The sequence below is a fragment of the Convolutriloba macropyga genome, chromosome 2 (assembly GCF_964194025.1).
Source record: "Convolutriloba macropyga chromosome 2, txConMacr16.3, whole genome shotgun sequence".
NCBI classification, from domain to species: Eukaryota; Metazoa; Xenacoelomorpha; order Acoela; family Convolutidae; genus Convolutriloba; species Convolutriloba macropyga.
In genome coordinates this window covers 14,803,561-14,828,116 of record NC_134469.1, presented here as the reverse complement: position 1 = coordinate 14,828,116, position 24,556 = coordinate 14,803,561, and the positions used below count along the sequence as shown (strand labels likewise).

Below are 24,556 nucleotides of genomic sequence, written 5' to 3'. Positions count from 1 at the left end.
TACGGTTGCAATAACGTGAAGTTGCTGAGCCGGGTTTTTTTTTTTTGGGGGGGGGGGGGGGGGGAGGGAGGAGGGAGTGGGGTGAATCTCTAAACCCCTTGAGACCATGAATATGTCTGTTAAACAGTTTCGGTGAATCGCATACTTAGAGACTAGTAACGCGTAGGAGAGAACTACTCACCGACTTAATGTCTTCCGTATAAAAGACGTTACGTTTTCATTCGATTTTTGAGGACGAAAAGTGGAATGGTCAGACGCAATGTCGGTAGTACAAAAAAATACAAACTTTGAGAGCAATTAAAATCTATGTTACAAAAATGAACTTGGCAAAAATGAAAAAAACCAACCAATGAAATCATGGCCCAATATAAGAATTTGAGAAGACGCTCTACTTATTCAAGTTAAACTTAGCTAGAAAGATAAGCCTTTAGTAATGATGGCGAACAAGAGAAGAGGTTGTAAGATAAACCCAAGTTGAAGATTGGTTTCTGTAATCACTAGCACAATATGCATTCAAACAAAAGATGCTGGTTCGCATCCGGTACTGGTCCAATTTCACAACTGTTACCCCTGATATATGTACAGTCTCTAAACCCAAATTAACGAATCGGCCGAAAAGTAACAAATAATTATTGTTCAAGAGCAAGGGAATGCCTGGATTCTCAACTTCGAACCATTTCATTTGATTTTTCAAAGATATTTCAAAGAAACAATTTAACTTTTTCATCATGCGCTTTATCAACTGTTAAATATTTTGGTTTTTCATTTGACTACAGCAAATGAGTAAAGGAACAACGAGGAATATCAATTCCCGAAGTGTAATTTTTTAAGAACTGATCTTCACCTTCGTTATCGGGCCACATTGCTTTATTTCACATACCCTGAGCTAACTTTGCTCAGGTAGTACAAACTTAATACAAACCTAACAGGCAACTTAATACAAACTTAAATAGTGCTTGAAAGTGTTAAGACTCTCTTAATGAAGCTTCGCATCACAAAACAGTAGTAAGCAAAGCTAAATTTACAATGCGTACAAAATAAAGCTTGAATTAATTCAATCTCGGCTAAAAGTCTCCCGTGATGACATCTATTAGAAATCTCGACTCCCCATCAATGAAGTTACAAGGTAATAGTGATTTCTTGCCTATTTCAGTCGTTTAAGTTACTGTTGGGTTTTTCCAAAGGCAGAAGTAGTTACAATTTTTCTAGAACACATTGCTTAGTCAAAAACGTTCCGCGCCATGTCAATATAGACGTCATCATGGGACACATCTATAAAAAGCGGGTAAATCAAATCAAATTAATTATTATCAGAATTGAGTAACTTCAAAAAATTTAAACGTTAGTTGTTTGATCATCTGCTACTTCAGAGTCTTTTCTGTCACTTTGCACACTTTCGGGAATCTTTAAATTGTCAGCTTTATCCTCCAGTTGAGGTTCTGTTTTATTGGAACTACTGCTGCTAAGTAGCTTGAGCCCTGAGATCTGAATTGCAATAGCACCCAGGGGCGCAGTTATCAGGATAGCCAGCACAGCCGAAGTCAGAACATCTCTTGCAAACTTCTCAAAGTTGGCAGTGTCTACGTTATGTGATCTAAAACAAACTTGTTCTAAACAATTCTAATCACGCATTCCCGATAAAGTTATTCAATTTAAAACAGTGATTGAAGTTAATTCATTTGTTGTTTCAACTCAGCATTTACGAACGGTGTACAAAGCCATAACTCACAATTACCGCGCCGCGCTACGCAACCTTTGCAAAAAAAACATGCTCAAGCAGGATACTCAATTGCAAGTAAGCTAGTCACCAAAAATCAATTCTGTTTTCACTGTGTGACTGAAAGTGCTAAGCGAAACTGCAATGCTTATTAGAAGAATGGAAGTAAATGATTGAAGTCGTTAACTCTGCAGCTTATGCTTGGAATAGCTGCCAAAATTAGAATTGTTTAGATAAAAAAAGTATTGGACATACATGACGTAATCAAGTGGCACAGATCCAATGGCCGCCTGGACGGTAGCTTTGGGACTCCATGCAATTGCCACGAACAGCATCTCTTTCCAATTAAGCTCCGTCCCGAAAGTACACAAATAGCTTGCAACTACACGGAAGACCAGACCAATTGCAATCACTAACACACACAGCAACGCACGGGTATTCATAACCACTACAATATCTACTTCGTAGCCAATCAGACCAAAGAGAAACGGCATCAGTAAGAGCCAGAGCTGCTTAAACCATGATTCCATAACTTCGCTCGTTTTTGAGTCTTTTCTGCCAATGATCACAGCAAATATAAGACATGATAAGGGTCCAGCACCTCGAGCGTCGAGTCGCGAAGCACCAAGCACGAAGGCAATGCAGATGAGAAGAATCGTAATAAAGAAAGGTTTGACACTGATAGAATTGGTCCCTTTTGAAGGAGGTAGAAAGAGGACAAGGAATCCGAGAAAGACGCCTACTACAACACCAGCTACTAACTCGACCACCAGCATGATGTACGATGAGGAGTCCCCAGTTGCCATACAGATGTCTAAACAGTTGAAAATCACTCGAACATAGATCTTGATTATCAAAATGAGCGCAATTGAGTATTTTTCCGGTTAATTTTCACAATAGACCCTGTCAATTACGGTTGCAAAACTACGACGCCAACATTTTCGTCAGGAATCGGGAATAGTTAGCTCTATTTAGTAATTTTGATGATCAGTAAACAATTCTAACATGACTGCGCGATTAAGCTTGTTCTCGCTCGTGACAATATGGCCATTTTCATGAAAATAAACTTCAAACATACCCGACTAACGTCGGCGAATTACTCTCAAACAACAGGCGAGCGGTTGGCTTCTTCAGTAGGTCGCCACGGTTAAGTGAGGCTAGCTTAGCTTAATTGAAGGGGCGTGAGGTGAGCGCAGCGGGGGTGCACCGGGAAGGGGCTGATGGGGGGAGGCAACAGTGGCGGGGTTCTTTGGCTGCACGGGGCCCTTACGCCCTGAAGGATGTGCAGGGGGTGAAGATTGGGAGGTGAAGTGGGGGGGGGGGGGGGTCAAGCTCTAAGAACCGCAAGACAACATAGCCAGACGAATTCCGGAAAGGACTCGAAGTCGTATCCTCTCAAAAAACTGGCTATTCAAATAGTTAATATCTCATTGCAAAACGCATCACTGCAGAAAAAACAACAGTCTTAAGTCAAAGAACAAAAGAAAACTCATCAGAAAAGCTAATATGAAAAATTAGGGAAGCTCAATTTATTTCTTATTTAATACAAGTACACATACAAACGAAAACCGTTGTTTCATGCAATGAAAACCAATTATCCAACAAAATATCAGCCAAGCCTTAATGAACTCAAAGCCATCTCTATTTCTGAATGAAAGAAAAAAAAGAGAACAAAATTGTGTAAAATTTCTCAAATTTTTTTATCAAATTGCATAGAAAGAGACAACTTTGTAGCAAAAAAAAGAAACTTGCATACTTTATATATAGTAAACAGAGCCTACAAGCATGAGGCTTTAATTCGATTACCAATATATTCTGCAAAACGATAAAATGGACCAAAATCGCATTAAGACTAAAAATCAGCAAAATAGTTGAAAAACCTTCAATTAATAAACAAAAAGACAGAAGATTCAGAATACAATTCACAGGCAAAAAAACTTTAAAATCCTTTAAGCTAACACCCCAATAAAAATCGTTGAAAGTAATCATCAGTCAAAGTCAATAATTTCAAGCAAATTCTCAGTGCCGCACTATGTCAAGTGATTTCAATTGCAAACGAAATAAAAATGTAAGAAAAAGGTTAAAATCGTTACTTTTTTAACAACTGATAAAAGCAGAGCTGATTAGAACTATAGGTCTCAGGAAAATGAAATACCGATACATGCTAGAATGCGGAGAATGAGGGCAGAAACAAAAACACATAAAACAGGACAAGTTCTTGATTTAAGAAAGTTAAAAATCAAATTGTAAAAAAATGAATTAGAAAAATAATTACATCTCCTTATTTAGCTTGAATATAAAAAGATATTCTCCTGCAGAGATCAAAATGTAGAAACATGGTTCAAAGATAAGGAACAATATATGTTTTGTAATAATCTGCTCAAAAAACATTTCAAAATTGCACTCATGAAAAAAAAATTTCACAATTCTAGACACTGCACGCCACAAAATATTCAATTATTAGTAAAAGAAGAACAAGATTCCTGACACTGCACGAAAAGACTTTTTCTAGTAGTTAATTCCACAAACATTGGACAAAAAACTGCAATAATCGGGCAATCATGCGTACAATTCTATAAAACATAGCTGGCAGATTGCCAGAAAATAGCCGCAATAGATTCGTAGATCGGCAGTCTAAAAAAAAACAGTAAAAAAGACAGACCAAAAAAATTCTTCTTTTCATTTGAAGGCTGATCTGTTATATTTTGATTAAAAATCTGTATAAATTATTGCTGCCTCTATTAGCTGATCTCAAATAACCTTCATTTAGAGTGACATACACCCATTTGACCTTATCTCTTTGAATTAAAGTAAATAAAAGTCAATTTTAAAGTGAGGAAGTCATTTTTGAGAGTGAGGTAAGTCAAGTGTGACCAAAAATTTAATCAAGCACGTGAACAAAAAACCTCGCTCCACTAAGAGCGAAAAATGACGTCACATATGCAATTCAGTTGAAATTGCATGAACGAATGAACAAAAAGTGGCTGTGACGTCATATGGTTGTAACAAAAATCATGACGACGAAAGAAAAAAACATAGCAGGACAAGTCCTGACGTACAATTCAAAGAATTTTCATTGACTAAACAGAAAAACCAATACTCCTCTTCGAGTAGAGAAAGTCGTATCGTTTGAGAGCAATTAACAATTTAAGGATAGCTTTCATTTCAGCAAATAAAAGCGCATTTCGCATTAATTGAACCAACCAACCCAAAGCAAGTGAGAATCCAAGTATCGCAAAGATGTCGTCCAGACTGGCAGCTGCAATCACTAGAGAGGGTATGCCCTGTTCAACACCCAGACCCTTCTCCTGCAGTGCTATGAGTGATGGCACTACCACAGCGGGTGACACAGCAGCCAGCACAAAGCCCAGAATGAAACCCCAAATTAGACTGAAGCCTATTAAACAAACGAGAACAAGCATCATTAAAATTTCGATCAACATCTTGTTGCAATTAGTGCTATCATCATTCACACTAACTATCCTTTTGCGCAGAGCAATGTACCGCTGCCATAAAAATTAAAGTCAGACACTTTTTGAGCATTAAAATTTTGGTAAATATCTTAAACAGCACTTCGTTAATCTTATCATTGTCAGAGAATGGAATGGAACATAATGCGATTCAAACTCAAATAGGTTCTAAGAAAAAATCATGAATGGGGTTTATTCCAAAACTCATTTGGGTACAATATGTAGACAAACCCAGAAGAAGATAGGAAGCAATTGCAACAACAGAGGCTTCCACAACACATCCTGGAATGAGTGCCAGCATGAATACAGTCCTCTTGAGACGCAGAATGGAAGCCAGATCCAAACTCAGTCCAGCCCTAATTAGGATGACTGCGAATGCTGAGTTGCGGAGACTGCTAGAGACCACAGCAGCACTGTCACTCTCAATTACAGGAACTGGCAGCTGTCGCACTATGATGCCTACATAATCAGACAGCACTTACTGATTTTCCTCAACTAGAATGAGTTTATGACAAATACGTGTCAAAAAAATACTATAAAATCTATGTAAGGCTGATACCCATTTTAAAACATTTGCAGTAGTGTAATTGTACTTGTCCCCATAATTGAGAAAACAGGCGAGAAAATTATCTTATCCTCATTTATTGTTGATAAATTTCTCTACTTTTCCTGAGAGCGTCTCACGCCGATAAGTTTGGTATCATTTTGAAGCTCTCTTGAGCGTAGAATTGGATTAAATAGAGGAATTTCACGAGCATCTATTTTGACTAAATTTTGTTATTTCAAAAGATTTTGACCCCGTCCTACAGAATTTTGCTCATTTCAAACAGATTTCGAATGCTTTTTCAGTGCATACACACTTAATTAAATGCTATCTGCATATGGATATCATTTATGAAAAAAAAGTTGATGTTTTAGAAAAAAGATACCACAAATAAGGCCCTCTTATTGGTCAATTATGGCTTAAATTTCGAGCACGATTCTATCTATTTTCAACGATATCTCTATATTTTCAATGAAATCTCAAAGTTGTTCAATTTTTTAAAAAGAAGTTGACGGCGCATTGACATGCGTTCATTTCGTCAATTCTGGATTAATTTGCTGCATCTTAAAATCATCTCTCTGCTTTTTCGATAGTTTAAGAAATAAAAATATTATGATCCGATCTGGGTTCTTTTTGTTTGTACAATTGTCTAATTTCTGGGAGAAGGGTGCAATTTTTTTTCATTGTAATTTTCATGTTATTGGTTTTTCCTGTTAAGAAAAATGTCAGCTCATAAAATGTTATGTTTCTAATAACACGGGTTTCACATTGTTGCTGGATTAAAAATTTGATTAATTCTCTAATAACCTTTCTTCCTAAATTCGATAAATTTAGTCAGCAGTGGCCTGTGTGAGTCAACTAACAAAACCTTTAAACTGCTCTCAGACGACCGGCGAGCTGTTGGCTTCGGTAGCCAGCTGCGGCTAAGGGATGCTAGCATTAGGGGGGTGACCGGAGTACGGGGGGGGGGGGGGGCAGCGTTGAAGGGAGGGAGGGGCCAAGCAATGTGGGTAGGCCCGCGAAGGCTAGATCAGAGGATATTCAAATGAAGGCGTGGGGGGTGGACAATAGGATGGTTGAGGGGGTAATAGGGGCTGATGGCGGGGTGGTAACTGAGGGGGTCAAACGCTTACGATTAAGAATCTCCCTTCGCACCATGAAATTCTCTCCTCAAAACAGTTTTCGTGAACCGCATTCTTAAATTACATCAAGGCTTAGGAGAACGTAATGCCCTAATGTTATACCGTTTTTGAGGATGAAACGTCAAATGGGTCAGACGAAAAACCGATCAGCCGAAAAATCGCATAAAAAAGCCCACATGACTTGCTATAAACTTCGTTTGAGAGCAATTAAAAATGATAAACAAACCAACTAACGTCGGGCGAATCTAAATAGGCAAGTTGATAATCACGATATCGGAGGGAGGTTCTTTGAATATTTGGACGTAGAAAGTGGCTTTTTACAGAATCGTTAACTCAAAGTTTGTCAGGTACGACAATAAAAGATGTTGCTTTTCCTCTCAATTGTTTTTTTCTTTTTCCAATGATCGTTAAAAGGATACTTTTGGTTTGGAGGTATATTGATTAACTGGCTTCAAAATAACAGAATAAAACTTTGAAATACATAAGAAGCCTACATAAAAATGGTTATGAATTTTTGCTCTAATTTAAAATTGATATTTTAAAATGCTTGATTTGAAAATCGACATTTGCTTAGCAGTTTTTCAATTGATGCGAATCACTGCTGTTCACAACAATTAGGTGTGAGGATTTTCTTGGAAACAACGTAAATTAAGGATTTCGTCAATTTTTCATTTAGCCAAAAAATTGACCATTTTTTCCTCAAGGTCATGAACTTAGATGTTACTAAAATCTTTTAGGTAGATCATTTTTTGTAACTCCACATGCTATGGCCAGAAGTAAGTTCATATAAAAGATTTTTTAAGGCACCTCAAACTTGCCGTATTTAAAAGATATTGCTTTTTCGAGATATTATTCACAAATGTTTTCACCTCAAAAACTTTTGAGAAAAATTGTTATTGATGTCAGCTAGAGCTGAGCGATCTTTTCTCCGAAATTAAATTTACCAGTATTGTCTCGTTAATGTCTTTGGTTACAATAATGAAATAAAATAAAATTGCACGGCATGCTACAGCCTTGTACCCTAGAGTTAAGCATGTATATCTTGACGGCATGTATTCTTTTTTCCAAAAAGTTTGCATGAGACAAGAATATGAAAATATGGAAAAAATACTTCGCACGAGAACGTTGTTTTCTTAATTACTTTTTAATACAAAATTGTTCGGCGAATGAAAAGAACTTCTGCTGACAACTGAAGTTCACAGAGGTCATTGATATCAACTCAAAGGTCAATTTCTTCCATTCCTTTGGCACAGCAAAATCTAAGCCTGCCCTAAAATCGTCTGCGATTAGGTAGATGTGAATTTCGACGTGATGAACTTGTAAATATTTGCTTTCGCACAACCATGCAGTTGCCATTAACTTCTAACAAATAACTGTATTCCTAGAGGATGGATAATTCAATGATACAATCAGTAAATTTTATACATATCTCTTTCCCAAAGGAAGCGAGTGAATTATTCTTTGGTAGTTGACTGACGGTTTCAATGTTGAAGTTTTGAAACAAAACAGCCCGTGAAAACAAAAATTTCGCTAAACAACAAGCTGTTTTGAGAAGATACATCACGTCTATAGAACTCTTTTTAGTATTGCTCATCGTGGAAATGGTTTTCGAGATTCAGCCAAATCATCTGGGAATCTGTTCAAGCTTTGAATCTCTCGCAGTGAAAAGCAAATACAGGATGAATTATGAAGTCTATCCAGTACCATTAAGCAGACATTAATAGTATGACTTCGCAGTTTGTCAATAATTATGAAGACCAAACATAAACCCTGGCTATTAAGAGCAGAGTGAAATTCTAGGTAAACACTAAATTCTTCTTTTCCATTCGGTGTCATTTTTTACAAAAAGTTGACATTTTCCTACAGTCATTTGAAACACTAATTTTTCACACTATAAGAAGTTCAGGTAAATTTACCGCAAAAAAAACACCTGAGCCTACACGAGCAGTTGCATAAATCTTACGCTATTGAACATCTCGGTCTCCTTCAAAAAAAGTAGAAACGTTCTTAATGAGGGAGAAAAGGAGCTGAAAATTGGAAACAAATGATATTATCGTGACAAGAACGTCACATGTGTTTATTATAAAGTGCTGATTTTTCCAGCTCATTTTTGTGATCATTCGTCCTAAATTATTTTTCAGGTAAATACACCTGAAACAGTTCAGGTGAAAAAATCCTAAACTAGAGTTCCGGCGCGTTTCAGGTATTGTTACACCTGAAATTTGCCGGAACCTACAATTTCCTGACTCAGTTCAGGTAAATTTACCTAAAACTTTTTTCAAGTGTGTGTGCCCGGAAAAACATTGCGACAATAGTAGTAGTAGATACTTACAAGATCCAAATTAATTTAGTTTTCGTTTATCGAGTGTATTACAGTGTCCACATCTGCACATGATTTTCCATGTACGCTTGTTGTCTCCGTTGAAGAATTTTTCAAAGAAACGAAGGCAGATTCTTTTTAGTGTAGTTTTGTTCAGGATTGTTCCGTAGTCCTTGTACACTCGCAAGACGTAGTTGAACAGTATTTTGGTTCGTCGAATTTTGGTTGTTGTTAGTTTTACGGAGTCGACTTTTCAGAACTTTGAATTCCCCTCTCTGTGCTTGTCGCGTCGTTTCAGCAGATTCAGATTTAATTCTTACGTCATACTGGTTTCTGAGGAGCGCCAGTAAGAAAAGTAAGTCGTGCATTTCGATGTAAAGACAGAGGTGGAGTAAATTAGGCTTTAGGAGTCGGTCTATGTATGCTGCATTTGTTGCCAAGATCCATTTGGTTGCCGCTTTTTGGATATGTTCCACTTCCTGAAGGTTTTGCCTGTTTGCGCACCACGCTTGAGAGGCATAGGTAACAATTGGAACGATGTAACCAGTGTATGCGTCGAGTTTTGTTTTAACAGAGCAATTTACAACAAGATTTCTCTTAATTTGGAAGAGGGTACTCATGGCTTTTGCTGAGCTTTGATGACAGTTGGAATTCCAGCTTAGGTTGCAACTTACTATCAAACCAAGGTCTCTTTGCTCTTTGCAAGGTTCAATGCAATTATCGAGAAGACGGGCACTTAATTCGCTTTTGACGTTGAGCAAGTGTGTTTTCTCGATGTTAGGTTTCATTTGATTTTCATTAAGCCATTTTCCCATTTCTGCTTTTACGAAGTTCAGTTCATTTTGACCGGAGACGACTGCTTTAAAGTCGTCACCATATCCAAAGCTCGAAATGTCCTGCAATTACAAGAGCAAATCGTTAATGAAAAGCAGGAACAGCAGCGGGTCCAGTATGGAGCCCTGAGGGACACCACTTGTAACTACGCGAGTGCTCGATAAGCAGTTATGACTTTGCCAAATTGGGGCCGTGCGGAGAGGTCCGAGTCTATGAGTTTCAGAAGTTTGCCACCAATACCGAAGGTTGCAAGTTTTTTGAGTCCCGCAGTATCAAAAGCATTAGCAAAGTCTAGATACATGACAGCCAAGTGATCAGTCGCTATTGCATCATTGTCTTCGTAGATTTTGTCCAGAAAGAAGAGGAGCTGTAAGGTAGCAGATCTCCTTTTTCTGAAGCCAAACTGATTTTCATGAAGTGCTTTTCTGACGTGTTCGTATACTACATCAAAGATGACGTTCTCGAAGACTTTCGAGCAGCAACAGAGCAGACTAATTGGCCAGTAATTGCTGACGTCGGCTTTGTTCCACTCTTTGATAAAGGGAGTAATTTGAGACACTTTCTAACAAGTGGGGAAAGTATATTTGTTGATACAGGTTTGGAAGATTAGTGCCTGAGATTTGCCCAGGCTTTCATGACACATTTTGAGAATGTTATTGCCAATATTGTCGGGACCAATTGATTTCTTCGGGTTGAGGTTTCTCAGTATTAAGCTTACCTTTTCTGGTGTGCACTTTAGAGAATTGAGTAGAGAGTCGTCGATTTCAGTTCTGGTTGAGTCTTTTCTACCACACATGCTAGTGAAGTATTTATTGAACAGCTCGGCTTTAACATCTTCGGTTGCAACACAGCCGTTCAACTTTATACTAGGAGGGATGAACGGAGTTTTTTCTTATACATTTCAAGTACTTTTGGATTCCACTGAATTTTCGGTTGTTGAAGACACTACTTTCAAAATCGGTTAGATCGTTGTTAATTTCAGTGCCCAAACTTTTCGATTTTCGAGGCTTTCTGAAGGTTGTTTACAGCTTTGAACTTCAATGTTTTCAGGTTTTGATGAGGTATGAGATTGAACTACTAATATACGGAGGTAACAGAGCCCGGTGGAAGGTGAGCTTACGGACATATTTGTCAACTTTATGCCACAGCCATTGGTACTATTGTTTCACCAATTGGTCAATATTAAGGACTGCAGTGGTTTTCTCTGATGTCTGAGTTTAGGGAGTCCCAGTCGGCTCTTTTAAAGGCATATTTCACGGATGAAATTGCATTGCATTTTTTCGTAGCAAATTGAATGTGTGTTCAGCTTGTGATCAGAGCAGGGCTTGTTACTTATTTAATATTTGTGGTAGAAGTCGAGATCGACACTTGAACTTATTACGATGTCGGGCTTGTTGCAGAGTAGAACGTCGAGTTGAGTACTACTGAAATTTGACAGCTTCAGTTCGATAAGTTTTCCCAAGAAGTTGCTTTCATAACGTTTTCAGAGGACATTGGCCCCATTGGTATTGGAGAAGTTGAGATCGCCAGTAATTACGATGCTGTCACAAGTGAGTTTCGGCTACTAAATGGAGTTTCTGAAGCAGAAGAAAAGGTTCAGTTTGTTCCCAATGATAGATACTTGGAGCGGGAGCATTATAAAAACAACAAACTAAGATAGATCGAGTTGATGTCAAGAGTTTGAGCACGCAATGATCGGGATTTCTGATATCTGTGTCCAGCATTTCAGGGTATACACTGGAGTGGACTGCTATTAACACACCACCATGTTTTGTCTTGTGAGACATCAATTGTACGATCACTTCTGTAGGTAGGATATGAAGACAGGAAGAGTGCTGAGTTTGGAATGTCGGAAGTGAGCCACGTTTCAGTAATGCACAATAGTTTTGGGCTGATAAAATTTAGACAGTTTAAAAATTACATTAGGCGCTTAAGGTCTACAGACTTCTTACCTTAAAGGTTAGGATTGACAATGTTGAGAGTCTTTCCTAACCCTGTTCAGTTTTCGCTGCTTTGAGTACTTTTGGAGTACCGAGTTTTGTCGAGAGGTCTCCAGGTGGAGTTTTCCGGAATCTCAAGGCTCAGGTTTCGAATACGTAGGTCCTTTGCGGTAAGGGAGTTGTTAAGGTCGTCGAGAAGTTCACGGCGTTTTCAGGCACTCCTCACTATTCAGTTCAGGACTGATGAAGACAGGGGCGTCATCAGTACTGAAGTACTTTGACTTGTGCGCAATTTCAGTATCAGGTTTTTGCTGATGTCAGAGGCAGTTTTTACCAACAGGGGATGATTTCTCTTGCGAACCGGGTCGTATTTTCCAAGCCGAACTGCTTTAGTAAGCTTTCGATCTTCGATGTCCAGAAAACCCAGAAATGCATTGACCCTAGCAAGGTCGGTGTTCATTCAGCCAATGGGCTTACACTGTTCTTCAGGAATAACTCGAATAATGACTCCGAGTGTTGATTTGTCGGCTTTCTCGGGAACGGACACACTCCTTCCAGGAGTGACAATTCCGAGTGCTTTGTGGAAGGTAGTGCTTTGAGCCTCTTTAAGCTTGCGCATTTCTTTCTTAACATCAGATACCTGATTGTTAGAGTCCTCAATTTTCTGCGTGAGTGATGCCATTTGTTGTAGGGCTTGCAGTTGAGAGTCAATCTTTGGGTCACTGCTGGTGTCGGTTTTCAGAAACTCTTTTTTCTTTCGGGTGCAGCTGTTGCAGATGTGGAGAATGTTATTATCCAGTATGGCGAGGACTTGGATGCTTGGTTGATCCAACTCAGCGCAGGCAGTCGTGAGGTGCTTGATCTTCCTACAGAAGCAGCAGGAGAACCTTGGCCACTTGACCTTTTTGCCGCAAGTGGAACAGTCGTCGCGAGTCATGTTACCGGTCTTACGAGATTTGAGTTCGCTTTTTATCCGTTAACAGTTTTGAGGTTTATTGATGGTGTTTAAACTTAAGAGGGGAGCCACTCGTATTTCTCACAAACTGCAACCTGAAGGTGCGTTTAGAGAAACACAAGAGCCTAGGGGATCTTATAATTATCGCCAAGTGCACCTGAAGGTACGTTTAGAGAACTACAAGTGGAGGGTGGACAACGATTCTAGTATCTTTCTCGAGTAGCACCTGAAGGTATTTTTCGAGAAAGCTACTAGAGTTTTTAATAGAGATCGCTACTGCCACTATAAAGAGATTGCTACCGTCACTATAAAGAGATTGCTACTGCCACCAATAGTCTTTCCACAGCGATTATTTCCGCACAGAATCAGGCGAGCCTTCATGTTAAGTATTTCGAGGTGCTTTATGATGAGCAAAACATGTATGAGCTAAGGAAAATGTGCCTCTCGATAATGAAAAACGTCAACTAATTAAACTTTTTGATTAAAAAACAAATCATAGCTTCTTTCTGAGAGTAAAATATAACAACGCACTTATAATTAATCTTCACTCAACTTTGAACTCCTAATAAGTACAAGTTAACATCTTCACAAATTTTGCCTCACCTGCAATCAGCATTCCCACTAACCCAGGCATCTTTAACAGCGCCGTTAGCTTTGATAGAAAGATTGCCACGATGTATATTAAGAATATCGTAAACAGGTATCCCGAGCTTTTCCATGGCAGCATTAAATCTCCCGTCAGCGACCAGAGAACACAGTAGGCAGAAAACAGGATCAGGAAACTTGACCACACATTTCGTAAGGATGGTTTGGAGCAGAGAAAAGATTGGACTCTGTTTGCCAAACTGGAGGCCTCTATTTTGGACTCAGTGGTAGCAGATTCTTCCATTTGAGAGCCCAGCGATATGCACCTCAATCGCGTATTATCTTTGATAGATAATCAACATTAGGCAGGCCCAAAGTAAGTAGATCTACTCATTAGCGAACAGTCTTGGCATCTGAGGCGCCAGATATGACTCAGGATCAAAGCATAACTAACTTAAAATACACAAAGTTCAAACTAAGTAAATGAAATCTCTATTAAGCAAGCTTCCAATTTTCGATAAGACTGACTCAAAATAGCAGGCATGGGATAAATTAACATCCCCTGTTTGCAACTTTACATGCTAAACTGCCTATTTTAGAAGCCATTTTAGAAGACATAACTTTGGCCGTTTCTTTTGATTTTTATATCAATCGACGCATAAGCATCAAAAGTTTGATAGATCTGGATTATCTGACAAGCTTATTTACGGAGGAAATCCAGACAGAAGTTGACTAGTTTTCCATAAGCAGCTGTATTTTGAGTCCCACGTAAAATCTGTTCAATTTACTCAAATAGTTGTGTTCACAATCCAGGATCTTATTCTAAATTAAGGAGGCATGAGCCAGTTTGAGCTTGCGGAAATCTGACTAACCTGAAACGCCTTTAACCTTTTGTACTATTTTTTTCTATGAAGGAAATGGATTTCTATCCGTTTCAAATAAAAGTTTTCTTCTTATTCTTTTTCTTCTATCTGGATTTTCTCGTTGTAAGCTTTTCAGTGTCTGCAAAAATAGTTCATAGTGCTGCTAACCTGAATCATTTGAATTTAATTTGAAATATAAATCAATGGGTTATTCAAATCGAAAGTGTAATAAAGTGAAAGAAAGTTTCTACCGATACTAACAAAAAACGCAGTGGATGAAATTAGTGATGATACATTATATAAAACCGAAACCCTTCCAAGTGCAGCCAATAAAATGTTGGAAGACAATCTTTCGACTTTGCTGTAAAAAACTGGATCATTTCCGTTTGTGCCCTCTCCCGGCTTAGTGGGTGCATTTTATTTGCACCCCCTAACGCATTAATTTTGTAAAAAAAAAATATGATTAAGACCTATTATTTATGCGATATTTAGAAGCAGGGAGACTAAAACATTTCTCAAATGCTTTCTTGTTACCATCGATGTAGTCAAATAATTAGGGTAAGGATTTTTCCTGAACACGTTGGTCAACTTTTTCGATAAGCACTTTTCAGAGGATCAATTCATATATGAATAGACAACGAGTTTTCAGACCCCGGTTCATCTGCCTTTCCATAGAATGTAACAAGCTTTTTCTGATACCAATGAAGAAAAGGCTACTGATGTCAAATTGAGAAAGAACAATGAAATCTAATAAAGAGTTATTTTACAGCTTCTACAGATGTTGCACGGAGCCGATTCTTTTTTGTTTTGATTGTTTTGATAACTAGTGCAATCTTTTATAAAAATGTTTTGAGCTCGGTTTTCAAATTTTAAATCACAGACTAGCAAAATTGCAAGTTGTTTGCGCTGTTTCGATTTTTGTTTCGGTTGTCCATTGGAATTGTTTCCGATAAACTGTGACGTTCATCAATAGGTTCGCAAGAACAAACATAAACTGATTTGGTAGCATTCAAATTAATATCATGTGACTTTTCTATACATACAACTCTGCATTTTCAATTGATTTGATTAACCAAAAATTAAAAAAAAAACGCTCATCCTTATATTGAAATAATGTGCTGCTTTCATCAATTGTATTCGCCAAACAGTTGACATAGTTTTAAAAAAGAGTCAACCAAGCACTGTTAATCGTGGAACGCTTCTTGTAGACTTATTCGAGCTGGGGATTATACTTCGTTTACACGATCACGTTGAAATGTGTCATAAACAATTTTTGCTATGAGTGATAATAATTTCAGTGAAAATCCAATTTAACAAAGCTTCTGAGTGGTTTAAGAGTACAGATTTAATTATCTCTTAGGAGAGATTTGATTTCCTGAAAACATCTCTTGCGAAAAAGATATCGTCATGAATAGAACATTTTGATTTAAAGCCACCCCTCAGTGGGGTTAGAAGATGTTTTTTCTCTAGATGTAGAGATATTTGAGCATGCAAAAATCTTTTGAAAGTTTTTGAAGCGTAATTTTTACACAGATGGATTGATAGTTGGTAACGTTTACAGAATGTCCATTTGTGTAAAGCAGTGTGACGTCAAAAATTTTCACATCGGCTTCATAACTATGTGAGATGAAGCACAAACTGTGACGTTCATCACAAGGTTTACAAAATCAAAAATAATCGGTTTTGCTAGCATTTAATTCTTTATCAGGTCACTTGAAAGAAAAAACTTGAATTGGCAAAATTTTGTTGTAGATGAAAATTTGCAGTTTCATTTGATATGATTGCCGAACATAACAAACAGTCATCACCATTTCCGACTGAAAAGTAGTTGGAAAATCTTTTGTGAACGAGAGGGAGCTCCCAACGTTTACAAGGAGCTAAGGGCAACAGGAATCCCCACCCTAACCATCGTTCGTGACCTCCTGTCGAGACGAAAACAGAGGGATTGACAGCCGATAACCGAATCTCGAAAACTCCATCAAAAACCAGCCCTTGAAATTGAAACCCTCTCTATCGTCAAGAAAAACGACAGCAACTTGACAGCAATCATCAAGAAACAACAAGGCCCGTCGCAAGCTCAACGAAGAAAGAAGCAAGAGCAAGCAAAGAAGTAATAAGTTAGTGCTCCATTTTGGAAGTTGTTGCTGGTTCTGTGAGGTCCTAGTGATTAAATTCCTTAGCACTGAGCAAAACCAATCTAAAACTTCACACCAGTCGTCAGTTCTAATTTTCTTTTGTAAGTACCTAGTGATTAATTTCCTTGGCACCCATCAAATTGAACCTAGAACTTAAATAGAAGATCTCACGTCATGGGTAGAAACTGCAACACATGCAAGCGAGGCATACCGGCACAAGAAAAAACTTACTTCTGCGTATCTTGTAACACCCACATGCATCTAACCACTGAATGTACCGCCCTCTCACCTGCTGCTATAAATGGAATGAAAGAATTGGGAATGAATGCGATGCTACTGTGCTACACCTGCGTAGAAAACAACGAGCGAGATAATTTAATCAGAGGACGCGCGCTAGCAAGTATTTCTGAGAAACTGAAAAGTCTTGACGTAAGTGAAAAGTTAAAGAACATGAAAAAGCGACAAAAGGACTTAGTCGATTCTAACATTGGAGAAGCAATGACGACCACTTGCGACAAAGTGAAGAAAACAAACGCTGCTGTTGTCGCCGTAGACAAAACCACGAGCGGTTAAACCCAAAGGAGCACAAAATGTGGAGGCCCAAAAGTCACTTCACAATATCAACCAAAGTTTAGAATCCAGGGGTTAAAAAAGACCCATCAAAATCTAAAGCCGAAACTTTTGTCCCCACGAACTCTGAACTGAACGAAATACTGCTTACTATTGGAGCTGAGCCACATGTTCTGGAGTTCAAAAGACTTGGCAAATTCGACCCCGAGCGAAAGAAACCTAGACCCCTTCTGGTCACGGTAGCGAACGAACATCAAGCACGCCTGACCTTGGCAAGAAGTCATGATCACAGGGAAGATCTCAATAACCGAAACATTTATTTCCTGCCTGCTCTCTCGCGAGAAGATGCAGTGAAGGAAAATCTCATTCTGAAAACAAAACGTCAACCTCTCGACCAAGACTTTGCTCGAGAGAAGTTGCGAATTCGAAATTTGGAGCTGTTCAATGACGGGAAGAAAGTTCACCTAGAATCTGAGAAAACCGAGTCTACATGACTAGGTTTCCTCAACATTCTTCAACTTAACACACGAAGTCTGATAAACATCGACTGAAGAGCAAAACTTGCCAAAACTGTCCAAATAGCGGACTACACTGTCATATGTCTTTGCGAAACCTGGCTGAACGAACTGATCAGCGACTCCGAACTACTTTTAAATGACTACAACATATATCGAAGCAACCGTACTTTCTTGGGAGATAAAAATGCCCACAGTGGTAGCCTCATAGCAGTAATAAGCTCTCTAAACTCTGAGAACATCAATGCAGATCTTCCCGACTCATGCCTAGCCTGCAAAATTCAACTAGCCAGATCTGAAGTGATAATCTGTTCGTTTGCATACCGATATAATATCAACCGTTTCAAAAAACTCCTTAAAACCCTTCCAAAGTCAAAACCGGCCATAATCTGTAGCGACCTGAACTTCCCGGATCCAAAGTGAAAAACAGCAAGCACCTCTAACGGAGAAGAAAACGAAACCATCGAAATCTTTGACGAAGCTCTGTTCAGACAAGCCATTGACTTTCCGACCTGTTCAAATAACACCCTTAACGTGGCCTCTGTGGCAATTGTTTTCTTTTTGCCGAAAAGGATTAGTCCTTCCCCACGACATATGACTTCACTGAACACGATGCGACCCATCTTTTGATCGAATGTCCAGTAACTGAACCGAAACCCGTACTCCAATCGTTCAGGAGTTTCGGAAGCTCTGAATACGATGGAAAGAATAAATTTGTTAAAAAGAACCCTTTCCAAACTATTTGCTATACAAACGTCAACACAATTTGTGAAGAATTTTACCACCATGTCGACAAAATGATTGAGACATTTGTACCTCGAAGAATCAGACATCGCCAAAGCCTCCCTCTATGGATCTCTGGATTCACGTCACAACTTCCCGACTCATGCCTAGACTGCCAAAATTCAAATAGACAGATCTGAAGTGATAATCTGTTTGTTCTACAACCCACCAAAAGGCAATGCATACCGATATAATATCAACAATTTCCAAAAATTCCTTAAAAACCATTCCAAACTCAAAACCGGCCCTAATCTGTAGCGACCTGAACTTCCCGATGAAAAAGTTGAAAACGCAGAAAAGGCTCCTTGAAAGGAAACGAACGAGTTATCGGAAAGCAGCATTCATGAAGCTTGAGAACTTGGTAACCGAGTCAGGCGAGGCAGACAGGAAAGACTACCAGGAGAATTAAATGTCCACCAGAAACACCGAGGTTATATTCAAACATCTGAAAAGTCTCAAAAAATCTCCCAGACTTCCGAAGCAAATCGTGAGTGGTGATTAAGTGAGCATTATAAAGTCAACATTATGAACGAGTTCTTCCAATGAATTTTCTCTCCAAAACAACCAATCAGCATTTCTGACATCAAAACGAAAAATCCTACATTGACAAACTTTAACATATCGGTTGAAACCATACATTCCTTTGTGTTTGAATTGGACATTACTAAATCCAGGGGCCCAAATGGACTCCCTCCAGCCTTCTTCAAGAAAACGTCAAGGCAATTCTCGGTCGTCCTAAATAAGCTTCTGAAGGTGATAAAGAAGCAAAGAAGCTTTCCTGACACAAGATGAAAGACAGCCGCTGTGACGCCAATCAACAAGAAGGGAGACAGTTGCTAAGTACAAAACTACAGTCCAGTGTCCGTACTTGACTTAGAAAGTAAAATCCTGGAAAAGTGCATCTACGTGGCTCTTTACGACCACTTTGCCACTTTCTTGACAAAGCACCAGCATGGATTTCTTTAAAAATCGGTCTGTTTACACAAACATGATTACTTTCCTGAAAAAAATCAACGACGAACTCGATAACGATCCAAACTCAGATGTTATTGCGTTCTACACGGACTTCTCGAAAGCCTTCGATAAAGTACCCGATTTCGAGCTATTAAAAAAGATTGCAAATATTGGGGTAGGAGGACGTCTCCTACAAGTTCTCATGGAGTACCTAAGTAACCGGAAACAGTTCGTCAGAATCAGTAACACAAATTTCGATGTTCGAGACGTTACCAGTGGATTGCCTCAGGGCTCACTACTCAGCCCGGTTCTGTTTTGTATCTTCATCAACGACTTAACCGACGCGCTGAATTTCTGAGACCAATTCATCTTCGCAGACGACCTGAAAATCCTCGCGATTGGAAAAGATCATTGGACCATCCAGGACAACCTAGAAAGCATTGCAACGTGGGCCAGATCAAACATGATGGAGCTGGACTTGACAAATGTGCTCAGATAACATTTCGAGGGGAAAAGCGAAATTTCGATATTGTGGGTGAAGATTTGGCAAACGCAGATACAGTAAAAGATTAGGGAATTCACATCAAAGATGACCTGAGCTAGAATAGACATATAGAAGAGCAACTCAGGAAAGCTAACAAAGTACTGTACCTCCTCAGACGAAACGTTGCAGTACAAGTTAAACAACGCATCAAACTTGGGCTTTACAAATCACCAATCCTACCCGTTTTGCTGTACGGCTTCACCTGCATAAACCCATCACGAATCGCGCTACAAAAACTCGAACGCTTTCAGAGGAAAGCAGTGTAATGGATCACGGGAAACAAAGGAGTGAATTACATCAGTCAATTTTGGCTGCTCAACATTCTACTTGCAAAAGTCATGCATGAAAGCTCGCACTGCATCGAACTACCTGACCTCACCAGCGCCAATAGACGCAAAAAGGAATTCTTTCGGCACAAAAAAACAAGAACGGAAAAAAACTAGAATGAATTCACCTTCCGAAACTGCACACTCGCCAACCGATTAGAGAAATATGATGAATTCAGTAGACCTTACGGACTCAAGAAGAGATTGATAAACCTAATGTGGGAAATTGTCAATAAACAATTTTGTGATAAGAACGTCTGCGCTTTGCAAACTGTTTGCAACTGCCATGTATGCAGAAATAATTGGACTCTATTTTAACAACTGACGACTGGGCATAAATCAGCTCTGAAGCAAAGCCGCTGCGAATCCCCAACAACAACAACAACAGATGCTGCATTAATCAATTATATGCATCAAACTATTCACCTAGTTTTAAAAAATAGTCAACCAAGCACTGTGACTTTTGAAACACCTCCTGTTGGCTCATACGAGCTGGATTATACTTCTTTTACACGAACAGGTTGCAATTTTTCATAAAGAAAACTTTAGATTAGTGACAATAATTTCAGTGAGAATCCAATTTAACAAAGCTTCTGAGAGGTTTAAGAGTACAGTTTTAGCTATCTCCTCAGAATGATTTGTCTTTTTGAATAAGTTCTATTGAGAAAAAGAAAGCGTCATGATGAGATCATTTGGATATGAAACCACCCTGCAATTAGGTTAGAATTTGTTTTTTCTCTAGATATTTGAGCATGCAAAAAGCTTTCGAATGTTTTTGAAGGGCTTTTTTTGCTCAATTGGGCTGACATTTGGTAACGTTTACAGAAAATTCATTTGTGTAAAGTAGTGTAAGTAAGAATTCACATTCGCTTAATAACTATGTGAGATGAGGTACAAACTGTGACGTTCATCACTAGGTTTACAAAACCAAGATGAATTGGATTTGCTTGCAATAATTTTTTATCAGGTGACTTGAAAAAAAACTTGCTTCAGCAAGATTTTGCTGTAGATGAAAATTTGCAGTTTCATTTGATTCGATTGCTGAACATGACAAACAGTCATCACCATGTCTGACTGAAATGCTCCGTTCATCAATTATATACATCAATCCATTGACATAGTTTTAAAAAGGATTCGATCAAGCACTGTGACTTGTGAAACACCTCTTACTGACTCATACGAGCTGGATTATACTTCATTTACACGAAAATGTTGTATTTTGTCATAAAAAACTTTCTTTTAGTGACAATAAATTCAAGGAGAATTCAATTTAACATATTTTCTGAGAGGTTTAAGAGTACATTTTTAACTCTCTCCTCGGAATGATTTGATTTCCTGAAAAAAATCTATTCAGAAAAATAAAACGTCATGAATAGATCAAAAACTTGCAGTGTAGTTAAAGTTCGTTTTCTCTCTAGATTTGCAGATATTTGAGCATGCAAGAATATTTTGAATGTTTTTGAAGGGTATTTTTTACACATATGGGCTGATAGTTGGCAACGTTTATAGAATGTTCGTTTTTGTAAAGCAGTTTGACGTCATTAAGTTTCACATTCGCCTAATAGGTGTGTGAGATGAGGTACAAACTGTGAGATACAATTTTAACTATCTCCTGCGAATGATTTGACTTCCTGAAAAAAAACATTTTGAGAAAAAAAGCGTCATGAATAGATCCTTCAGATATGAAACCACCCTTCAGTGAGGTTTAAATTTATTTTTTTTATAAATGCGCAAATATTTGAGCATGCAAAGAGCTTTCCAATGTTTTTGAAGGGTGTTTTTTACTGAATTGATCTAATAGTTGTTAACGTTTACAGAAAATTCATTTGTGTAAAGTATTTTAACGTCAGTAATTTCCACATCCGCCTAATAGGTATGTGAAATGAGGCCCAGTTTGTGACGTTCATCACTAGAATTACGAAAAAAATCGAAATTGCTAGCCTTTAACTTGATATCAGGTGATTTGAAAAAGAAATCTACTTTGGCATGACTTTGCTAGAGATAAACTTTTGTAGTTTCACTCAATTTGATTGCGGAAAATAACAAACAGTCATCAGCATGTTGGACTAAAATGAATGAAACCTAAGGTACGGAAGTTTATATTAAGCTTTTGTTCTTATAAACCTAATTTGCAGCCATTTTTTGTAGCTTACCACTCAAAATTGCGTCAACATTTTATTAATAATCGATAGCATTACGTGAAGGCCATTTCTCATCAAGTGCTTGGGTACGTTTAATAAAAAAGCCTAAAACAGGCTATAGTTAAAACATGGAACCTATGCTTAATTTTAACACATGGGGAGCTAAATTTTATCTTGAGACATGACAGCTGCACTGAAATTAAACCAATACCGCTCTAACTAATCTTACTGAATGGGAGCTATACCAAATTTTAATTTATGGAACCTATGCCTAATACTGATTCAGGGCTGCGGTTATATCTGATTTTAACACATTGTGTTGGCTCTACCTAATCTTGACACATTGCTGCGTCTATACGTAATCTTAATATATTGACGCTTTTTACCTAGTCTATACACAGTACGGCGGCTATTACATATCTTAAATGTAGTTGGCTAAAGCTAATTTTAATATTTGCAACCGGTTGTACCCTATCTTTATACATGTCGGTTGTACACTATAAAAATACATGCTGTCGGCTGTAACTATTCTTGATACACGTAGACCGCCGCATGAAAAACTTATACGTCATTTTTTACAATGCGTTAACACTCTCTGAAAAGCCGCTATAACTTGATTTAATATATGGGATTCACATCACTTTGTTTTGGGTGGTTCATTCTATTAATACTATGTTTAACAAAAAAATTTGTTACAGAAAAATAGAAAATATTAACCGAATTTCGGGTCTTTCCCATTATAGCGCCCAAAAAATTTTAGTCCCCGTTGTAATATAAACTTGTTTTTTGAAACAACCACCTAATTTTTAAGTTTTATTGGCAAATTTTTATAGAAGCTATTTTTGTTGACAAAATTCTGCCCTTTTTTATTTTTCCGTCAATAAGCACGTTTAGGTGAGAAAACTTAAGATTTCTATCATAATTCGACAAATGTTCAAAAACAATGTCGTAGTTTATCATGGGACCGGTGTTCTTCTCAAAATCTCCAGCTAATTTCCTTTGGAAGTTTAAATATTTTAAAACTATTATCTTTTTTATCGGCGGTACCCTGTTTGATAGTAAAAAATATGCATAAGAATGTTTAAGTTAAGTGCCTTTTTTAATACTATTGCGCTTAATGACTCTTACGACCAGCATTAGCGTCGACAATTGATCAGATAGTGGCATCTTTTTCTGAGGGTCATAATCATATTGTCTATTGAGAAAAAGACGACGACTTGAATAGATCCTTTTGACATAAAACCATCCCACGGTGGGGTTAGAATTTGTTTTTTTCTCTAGATGAGCAGATATTTGAGCATGCAAAAATATTTCAAATGTTTTTGAAGAGTAATTTTTGAAACGTTTGGGCTGATCGTTGGTCACCTTTACAGAATGTTCATTTGTGTAAAGCAGCGCAACGTCAGCAAGTTTTAAATTCGCTCAAAAACTATGTGAGATGAGGCACAATCTGTGACTGTGACGTTCATGACTAGGTTTACAAAAACAAAAAAAATCGAATTTGCTAGCGTTTAGTTTTATATCAGGTGACTTTAATAAAAAACTTGCTTTGCCAGGATTTTGCTATAGATAAAATTATAAAATTTTTTAATTTCACTTGATTTGACTGCCGAAAATAACAAACAGCCATCAGCATGTCGGACTAAAGTTCATGATGATTAATGTTATGAAAATGATATTAGGTTTTCGTTCTCATAAACCAATTTCTCAACAATTTTTTGTAACTTAACCCTCAATGTTGCGTCCAAATTTTTTATAACCGATAGCAATACGTCAAGCCACTTCTCATCAAATGCTTGGGTGATTTTAACAAAAAAAAACTAAAAACAGTCGGTAACTAAAACATGGAACCTATGCTTAATCTTAACACATGGGAGCTAAGTTTATCTTGAAAAATGACAGCTGCGCTCAAATTAAACCTTTACAGCTCTACCTAACTTACTAAAAGGAAGCTATACCGAATCCTAAATTATGGAACCTACCTCTGATACTGATTCATGGCGGCGGTAATACCTCCTCTTAACACATTGGGTCGGCTGTACCTAATCGGCTGTACCTAACCGAATTTCGGGTCTTTCCCATTATAGCGCCCAAAAAATTTTAGTCCCCGTTGTAATATAAACTTGTTTTTTGAAACAACCACCTAATTTTTAAGTTTTATTGGCAAATTTTTATAGAAGCTATTTTTGTTGACAAAATTCTGCCCTTTTTTATTTTT

General features: G+C 37.9%; 2 protein-coding genes across 2 annotated transcripts in view; both read right to left on the bottom strand.

Moving 5' to 3' along the window:
- Window positions 1–24,556, bottom strand: part of LOC142357020 (uncharacterized) — a 210,491-nt gene that overhangs the window by 42,959 nt on the left and 142,976 nt on the right. The gene's annotated exons all lie outside the window — the stretch shown is intronic.
- On the bottom strand, window positions 1,287–14,037 carry LOC142357010 (sodium/hydrogen exchanger 9B2-like). Its single transcript, XM_075408735.1, has 5 exons — window positions 13,526–14,037; window positions 5,419–5,646; window positions 4,926–5,114; window positions 1,973–2,531; window positions 1,287–1,594 (listed from the first exon to the last, which is right to left on the bottom strand). Exons 1-5 carry the CDS (start codon window positions 13,809–13,811, stop codon window positions 1,336–1,338), a joined length of 1,521 nt encoding a protein of 506 aa, XP_075264850.1. The 5' UTR covers window positions 13,812–14,037; the 3' UTR covers window positions 1,287–1,335.

Bases quoted from the DNA above. Each gene is read 5' to 3' on its own strand.
- LOC142357010 (XM_075408735.1), bottom strand. From the start codon at position 13,811: ATGGAAGAATCTGCTACCACTGAGTCCAAAATAGAGGCCTCCAGTTTG. The intron at 5,115-5,418 runs GTTTGTCTACAT...TTTGTTTAATAG, and splicing joins TGCTTCCTATCTTCTTCTGG to GCTTCAGTCTAATTTGGGGT. The intron at 2,532-4,925 runs GTTGGTTGGTTC...TCAACTGTTTAG, and splicing joins TGGATTCTCACTTGCTTTGG to ACATCTGTATGGCAACTGGG.